Genomic DNA, 8987 nt, shown 5'->3' on the forward strand with positions numbered 1-8987 from the left:
CCCTGTTCGATTAATAAACTGTTGTTACTTCGACGTTGTCTGCATCTGGGTCTTACCTGACATGTGATAGTTATTACCCTATTAGAGACACACAAATTGCTTTTGCACCCACCATGCGTCATGTCAGCAATGGTCATATGAGGTGAAATGTGTATATTTTGGGATGTGAGCACTCAGTTTTTTATTTTTTACCTGACAAAAATTAGTTTTGGTTCAAAAGGTTGTCAATAAAGTGGTGAATTATTGTTCTATACTAGTATTCTTTATTAGCCCAACACCTATGTTTTTAAGGATGTGTGTATGACCACAAACTTTTCTATAGGGCTTATACCACACAATAAGGCTTTAATGCACATAGTCTCCCATATACTATAGACGGTATAGAGTAAAAACATTGCATGTCAGTCATCATGTCACGTGTAACTACTACCACAGCTGGTGTTCTGAGACACAGGAGGGAACATCAGAGTGTTCTTCGTCTCCAATTGATCCATTATCCAAAAATAGAAAAGGGCAGGGAGAAGAAGAGAACACCAAGGTCTTCTACTTCTTCAGTTGTCCTCCGGAAGCAATGACTGGAGTAAAAGCATAAAAATGACAACTATAATTCCAAGCACAGTAGGCTACAGCCAATAAAAAAGCATCAGGGCCGGTATTCATAAAGCATCTCAGAGTAGGAGTGATGATCTAGGATCGGTGAACATAATGAATAAGATTACATGGATAGGGGGGCCAACATTGGCAAGCATTTAGCTCAGTCTCAAAGGCAAAGCCAAGGGTCTACTAAGCTCAGTCTCAATTACAAAAGCCAGCTAGGTCTGTTTGTGTCCTTTGGAAAATGACTGAATTTTGCCATGAACTGCACAAATCCTTTGTCATTGTCACAATAGGTGCATTTCAGATTCACATTTTCTGTGCAGGTCTGTAGAGATTATAGAATCAGTCATTATATCATGTTGATGTGGTTCCTATAGATAATAAATACTTGTCCAGGTATTGTAAAGGTATGATAATCTGCACAGACCTGCTTAGAAAATATGTATCTGAAACACACCCGATAACCTGGCTATCCCAGAAACAGGCTGTCACTCAGTCTAGGATATTACTGCAGACAGCAAAATACTCACTCTAGAGCTCTCCTCCCCTGGCTCCGGCCTCTTCCACCTCTGGTTGGACAGGATTCCAAGGACCACCAACCCAAAGGCCACGATTAGGACACCCAGGAAGTTAGCAAACAAGGCCTCTGCAGGATGTGAGGAATAGGCTGCGGTGCTGTTGCTGTTGCCATTGCTGAATAGAGAGATAAACCCTCAAATTAATGACATCTCCTTTCATGGAGTCACTGAAGTTAAAGGGAAAGGCTAATCTGGGAACCAATCTGTTTCTGTGGCCAACTCTTTCGTCAATGTCAAGAGTTTTGGGGCACCAAGGCTAAGGAAATACTACAATGAAATTGCTTTTATGCTCTTATAAGTTGTCAAACCTAATTTTGTTCTGTAAAATATAAAGTTATTTAATTTATCCATAACTGTGAATATTTCATGTAGCCTAAAGCTTTTCAATGTCACATAGGCCTTTATACAGAAAATAATTGTGTAGATTGTTGGACCAATGTAGTTAGTTGTTATTGGTGGAGGATCAGCGTTTCTAGTCACTCACAGAGCAAGGAGCAGTTTTTCGTTGATGCCAGAGAGACAGGAGGCCAGGCTGAGGATAAAGATGGCCATGCCCATCCAGGCGTGAACTGGTTTCAGGAGCTTACGGAACCCGAGGGGAGAGCAGGGAGACAGGAAACCAACCAGGCCAAGGAGCCACTGACCAATGAGAAGGGAAGGAAAAGGGTTGAGCAAGATGGATTGCGTCAAATGAGCTTGAGGTAGAAAAGCTGCCCAATGTGCAATTTGAACCTTGAGCACAGGTACATGAATGTCTTTTTTATTAGGGTCTGAACATGAAAAAGTTACTAAGAGCCCAGAGTTTTCCCTGGTCAGTTCACGTGGGTCAGGGAAAAAAACCTGGTCCCTGCCCAACGTCTCCCCCTCCTACCTGGGCAGTGAACAGGACTACGGTGAAGATGCCCACCCAGCTGTGGAGGGAATACAGGTTGGGGATGTGGTAGCCTGTGTGGAAGTCAAACACAGCACACAGCCCAAGGATGGACAGGATCAGGGAGGACAGCAGCAGAGCAGCGTGCACCAGCTTCCAGTGCTGCTTCCTCTGACTCCAGGTAAAGGGGATGCGGTATAGGATAGCCGCTACAGACAACACACATACACAGACACAGACACAGACACAGACACACACACACACACACACACACACACACACACACACACACACACACACACACAGAAAGAGGGAATACTTTTAGATCAGCCTTTCCCAGATGGTGGGATGTATTACCTCCGCTCTGTGTTTGTCTCTTCTGGGTGCACTACCCTGTCCTACCACATGTAACATGACCCCTCCCACATGTTATTCCATGCAGTTTATAACCACTTAGTATTTATAACCACTCCAAGACCTATATGGATACTTACAATAATGTACTGGTACACAGTCACATCATTGAGGAACGCTACAGTGCAAGGTCAGTTGAAGGTCACTAATAAAGTAAATACAGAAAGACTGATTGGGAGTGGGGGGACTTGGGAAGAGTATAGTGTATTAATTGTTTCATGTATACTACGTGACATGGGGATGTAGGGAGACTGAAGATTGGAAGATTGCCATGGCACAAATGGTGCCTTCAGAAAGTATTCACACCCCTTGACTTATTCCACAAAAAACTGTGTTACAACATGAATTCAAAATTTATTACATTTTGATTTTGTGTCACTGACCTACACACAATAACCCATACTGTCAAAGTGAAATTAAGTTTCTAGAAATGTTTGGAAATTAATACAAAACGAAAAGCTGAAATGTCTTGAGTCAATGAGTACTCAACCCCATTTGATGTGGCAAGCCTAATTAGGTAGTAGGATGGATGAGTATGACGCGAACATCAATCAATCCAGCGATTGTGAGTTTAAATCTCATCACGGACAACGGTAGCAATTTAGCTATTTAGCAACTTTTCAACTAGTTACTACTTTTTTAGCTACTTTGAAACTACTTAGTATGTTAGCTAACCCTTTCCCTAACCCTAACTTTGACCCTTTTAGCTAACCCTTCCCCTAACCTTAACCTTAACCCTTCCCCTAACCCTGACCTTAACCCTTTAACCTAACTCTTAACCTTAACCCTAACCCCTAGCCTAGTTAACGTTAGCCAGCGAGCATACTAAATGGAGTGTTGGAATTATATACAGAATAATACGAAATGCTCTGAGACCAGATTGACAGGTTGGTCAAAGCGCTTCTGTTGGAAGTATTTAGTTTTTTGGTGTAGTTTTAAAAGCCTTTATTATCTTGGCTTTGTGATAGACCTTGTGGAGATGATACCTGACCTGGATCCAAATAGAAGGCCAGGTCTATTTATTTTCTTTCAAATACTTTAGACGCGTTTGATTTAGCTTGACACAATCGAAACAGTGGAATCAAGTACACACGTAAGAAATTGAAAGAAACCAAATTCAAACAAGTTTTTAGAGAGAACCCTCAAAGGAGAAAACAATTTATAACTTTTCCAAACGGAGGTTTGTTTTTGTCACGCCTGCTCCCGCTCCCCCTCTCTGGCGCTCGAGGGCGCCAGGCGGCCCATCATCACACACCTGTCAACATCGTTATGCGCATCAGCGCTTCATTGGACTCCATCACTTTATTGATGGCCCCTCTATATCTGTCTATTACTCCGTTTGATCCCAGTGTCAGCATTAATGTCGTTATGTTCCCCCCCTCCAGACGCTGTCCGTGTTTTGTTTCATGTCTGGTATTTATTAAATATTCACTCCCTGTACTTACTTCTCATCTCCCAGTGTCTGTCCTCACAGTTTTCTAATTTACAATCTGCCCTGCTATAATTTCCATAATTTCTTGCTTTTGTCCACACAGTATGAAGCAATCTGAGATGTTCCATTAAATGAAAATATGAAATACTGGTGATTGAATTAAATGTATTATGGTCATTATCATAATCATTATTGTGACCCACCGTTCCCATACAGGACTACCAGGCCAGTCACCATGAGCACGGGATGCCAGTTGAACTGCAGAAAGGACGCATCCCAGGCAAAGCCACCACGCCACTCGATGTTCCAGTAACTGACAAACACCACACACAGCAGTCCCAGACACAGGCACAGCACGTAGTTCCCATAGAACAACACTGTGGAGGAGATCATGTCTGTCTATGTGTGTTTTTGTGTTTTTGTTTGTGTTTGTGGTGGGGTTGTGTGTGTGTGTAAGAGAGTCAGTGAGAGAGAGAGAGAGAGAGAGAGAGAGAGAGAGAGAGAGAGAATGAGAGTGTGAGAGCGAGCGAGTGAGACAGAGAGTGAATGAGAGTGAGAGCGACGGAGAGACAGAGAGACAGAGAGAGAGAGAGAAAGAGAGAGGGATGGATGGATAACGATTACCATTAACTTTATCTTGAAAAAGCAAAGATGATGTATAAGTACATAATAAGTAAGCATGACATAACAGCTTAAACAGCATAAAACATGGTTAAAGGTTAATGACATTATATACATTTTATTTGGTAGTACTATTGAGGGAAAGTATCATCACTTACCTACTTTGATGAAATTGTTCTTTGCCCTTGTTTTTGTTCTTTTCCCTCCTTCTCTGTTCTCACAAATGTTTTATCAGCCAGTCCCCAGTGTTACAGAGAAACACAAATTAAAGCTCCCTGCTCGTTTGTCATCCAGTGCAGGAACATTCCCCTAAAATCTGTGTCTGAGATCCTTACTAATTAAGATTGAGTTAGACGGTCTTTTCCCTCCCCTAAACTCCTGGAGATCATCATTTTGTAAGTGCTTCCTCTTTCCTAAAAAGCTATTTGTGGGTCAAGGAAAACAAATGTTGGATGTCATTGAAAAACATTTTTCATAATATGTTTTCTGCCAAGTCATTGTAGATCGAAGGGGCAGCATCACAAAGGCGTCTGTGTGAATGAGTTAAACCATGTCATCTGAATTGCCACAGAGCTGGACCATGGAGAAGGTTAGACAGAGGAGCGCGTAACTCTCTGATTTGAGCTGGAACAGATGACCATAGAAGGAACATAAGGCCTATCACACAGGGGTAACAGGACACACTTTAACTGGGAGACAAAATAGAGACATGCAAAACATTCTTTCACTACCCAATAATGAAGAGCACAGTGCTCATACACTGAAGAATTCCACCAAGAGCATAAAGTCACATAACAGGATACAGAAGAATACAGGTTTTTCAGAAGCTGTCAATGATACCAAAGTCCCTAAAGAAGTGACATAGTTTCAGTTACATTTCTCTGAAAGATGAGTCAACATTCGTGAGGTGTTTTGTGGTTTGTTCTGTGGAGACAATGAAGGCATCGATCTCTAGCTTGGCATTGGACAGGAAAGCACGGATGTTCATCTTGCTCTGGTTGTGAGGTGGCTGGCAGTGTGGGTGTTCCCCATTCTGCGACTGTTGGTCAGCTGTAGAGAGGAGTGATAGGAGCAGTTAGAGTAGGCCAGGGGTGTGCTCATTAATGTGATACGTTTGGAGCGTTCCAGATAGAAATGGAATGAACAGAACTGACACAAATCCCTATTCTACATGATGGACAATTAAAATTGTTCTGCACCATACATTTCTATCTGGACGTGTTGTAACGTTGCACTCAATTTAACAGGCCCCTGTTGTCGGCTACAGTCTGTAATACAATTATATATTTTTCATTTCTCTCTCTCTGGCGAAGAGCTCTCGTATAATATGACAACTTTATATCCTCATGACATGTTAAATGTCAACAGATGCTGTCGTTACACCCACTGAAATGGCCTGTTTACTTAACGATAGTTGAATCCTCAAAAGTGGCTGACTTGATGTGGACCGTTGGACAATAATTCACTGACTAGCACAGGAAAGATTCAACCATGGGTCACACTTTCCCTGTGTCTGATGAGAGGAACAGTGAGATGAATTGAAAGTCATTTCTTCCTCTCCTCTTCCTCTCCTCTTCTCCAGAGGGAGGATTCCCTCCCTCCCGGCCGAGACAAAGGGAGGCCTGTCCTCCATCTGAGAGTTAAAAGTCTCCCACTGAGTCACTCCTCACCTCTCCTTTCCTTACTTGTCATTATCCTTAGATTTCTACAATTCGTTGCTCTGTCCTCTTCTCACCTTTGAAAGGACACAATGGGAGCATGATGACATTTGATGTTGACAGGAAATGTCAAAATAGAAAATGTAAGACGCTCTTTTGTTGAGGTCTTATTAAAGAATGTTATTGTAACGTTCGTCGTCCTCGTCTGAGGAGGAGTAGGAGAGATCGGACCAATATGCAGCGTGGTACGTGTCCATGTTCATATTTATTAAACAGAGAACACTAAACAAGATAACAACGGCGACTGAAACAAAACAGTTGTGTAAGGTGACATACACTAAACAGAAAACAACTACTCACAAATCAAGTGGGGAAAAACAGGCTACCTAAATATGGATCTCAATCAGAGACAACGATTGACAGCTGCCTCTGATTGAGAACCATACCAGGCCAAACACATAGAAAACCAAAACTAGAACAACACATAGAATGCCCACCCCAACTCACGCCCTGACCAACCTAAACAAGAAACATAACAAAGGAACTAAGGTCAGGACGTGACAGTTATTTTGACGTCATCATGTCCTTCAATCATCTGGAACAGGATATCTGTCATCTAATCTGTGCCATCTTTTTATTTTGATTGTTTTCATCAATCTTTGCAAACCTCAGGTCACCTTCTTTGAACGTTTAAAAAAAAGAATATATACATTCACTTAATTTATGCTAAGATACCTTCACCATATTTACCATATTTATCAATGATTTAAGCTGTTGTAACTTCTTACCATGCTAACATCTTTTCTGTGTTATTTCAGGGATATCACACTTACCTTGATCTGTAGTAGTTTGAAGTGTGAGAGTTGCTGAGTTGTTGAAACGCTGAAGAACACTTATGTAAGTAAGAAAAATGCACACCTGATATGGTCAAGTGCTGGCTGTTAACAATTTCCTTAACATGTACTGGGCCCAGTAAAAAATCAACTCAAAACCCAACAACTTTTACTTAGAAAAATAAACTATTTTTTACAGAAATGCCAAATCCATAAAAGCGTAATAAAAGTCAATAGACAAAAAACACATGCATTCTGGACCACTCTCAATTCCTTGTCAGTCTATGTAAATAAATGTCAGCCATAAAATAAATAAACGTAAAGGTTCTGTCATCATCTACCCAGACTGCCCTCATATTGTCCCTCGATGGCAGATCCACTCTTGAGCGGTGAAATGACGTGGAGCCGGTGTGTGTTTGAACACTGTTCCAGGACAGGCAGAAACCCTTCAGACCACTTGATTGTCCCCTTAGTGTTTCTCTGAAAGGGTTGTGTCAATTGCAGTCGGACATGTGGAGTGTGGACTATTCATGCACGGTTTCACAGCCATCTCTTTCTGCTGCTGACACACTCACTCCACTTACCTTTCACTCTCCTCTCCTTCCACTCCATCATACCTCCTATCCTACCATAGCTCAGCTCAGATATTCACTTAGAGAAAAACAAGTTGTCAAGATACTGTATATAACTTTAAAAACTAACTGAAATACAGCCGGTATGATGCTGTGTTTTGTAAGGTTATTACGCAAAATGCATTATACCAGCTGTATTTCTATATTTTGAAAGTAACATATCTTGAAAACTTCATGACATGCAAAACATTTTTGGACTATATCAACAATGGACTGATGAAACAAATGCCAAAATATCATTTTGGGGGGAAATGTTCCTTTCATGAGAATGACATTTTCAATGTATTCCTAAAGATCCTAATGAGTCTTGGAAATACTCTTTCTAACTGTATCTTTTCAAAGTTGGACTTTGTTAAGGTGTAATGAAGCTTGGGCAGAGTGATATACTGGTAGATGTGATAATGCATGGCCTTCTCTCACCATCAACGCAAAATAATATTTGCATTTTATTCTACCCTGTGCAGAGCCTCGTCACAGCTTATCTTATCCCATTGAAGTGCTGTAGCTTCATTGGGAGCTCAGGCCCATCGCAGGCACTCATTGAGACTGTCATTGTCTCAAACATTCATTCTATCTAGACGTCTTTCATTTTGGGTGGTTGAAGGAATTATGCCTCACTTAAAGGGTAGAGATGCACGTAACTTCTGATGCACAAAAGTGTGTCCTGCTTACTGTAGATTGATACATTTTGATAACTTCCCAAGAGAACTTCAGCATCATTCCTCAACCAAAAGGCTTTCGGAACAGGAGCTTCACAATAAGGCATAAAAGGCTTTCCATTGTCTATTGGCAGCTAAAAGTGAAGGTTGCTTTTTCTAAGGATTCATTAGAGATCCTCTACCTCTACTACGAGCTCGAAACATCCAGGCCTTTACAAATTCAGATTCAGATAAGCATTGTAAGCATTAATGAAAAAGCTACTGTTGTTAAAGTGAAGTGAGATACTGACATCAACAATAACAGTAATAATAATAATAAATGAATAAATAATAATAATGATAATAATAGTGATGTGGTTATAGATAGGGGACAAGATATATATATATATTCAGTACCAGTCAAAGTTTGGACACACTTACTCATTCAAGGGTTTTTCTTATTTTATTTCTATTTTCTAGAATAATAAAATAATAGTGAAGACATCAAAGCTATGAAATAACACATATGGAATCATATAGTAAGCAAAAAAGTGTTGGTGACACTGTCTGTGATTTATTTAGAATTCAAAGCATTCTTAACCAGCATGGCTACCACAGCATTCTGCAGCGATTTGCCATCCCATCTGTTTTGCGCTTAGTGGGACTATCATTTGTTTTTCAACAGGACAATGACCAAAAACACACCTCCAGGC

General features: G+C 40.8%; 1 protein-coding gene and 1 long non-coding RNA gene across 2 annotated transcripts; both read right to left on the bottom strand.

Annotated features, from left to right (window-relative positions):
- On the bottom strand, positions 1-4337 carry LOC110522835 (cytochrome b ascorbate-dependent protein 3). Its single transcript, XM_036977114.1, has 5 exons — positions 4096-4337; positions 2047-2255; positions 1660-1814; positions 1128-1290; positions 1-575 (listed from the first exon to the last, which is right to left on the bottom strand). Exons 1-5 carry the CDS (start codon positions 4283-4285, stop codon positions 552-554), a joined length of 741 nt encoding a protein of 246 aa, XP_036833009.1. The 5' UTR covers positions 4286-4337; the 3' UTR covers positions 1-551.
- An 83-nt stretch (positions 4338-4420) lies between these two features.
- On the bottom strand, positions 4421-7334 carry LOC110522849. Its single transcript, XR_005051692.1, has 3 exons — positions 7005-7334; positions 6184-6248; positions 4421-5563 (listed from the first exon to the last, which is right to left on the bottom strand). It is a non-coding gene; the product is annotated as an uncharacterized LOC110522849 (long non-coding RNA).
- Positions 7335-8987: the final 1653 nt, after the last annotated feature.

The sequence above is a fragment of the Oncorhynchus mykiss genome, chromosome 5, assembly GCF_013265735.2.
Source record: "Oncorhynchus mykiss isolate Arlee chromosome 5, USDA_OmykA_1.1, whole genome shotgun sequence".
In the NCBI taxonomy this organism is placed as follows: Eukaryota; Metazoa; Chordata; class Actinopteri; order Salmoniformes; family Salmonidae; genus Oncorhynchus; species Oncorhynchus mykiss.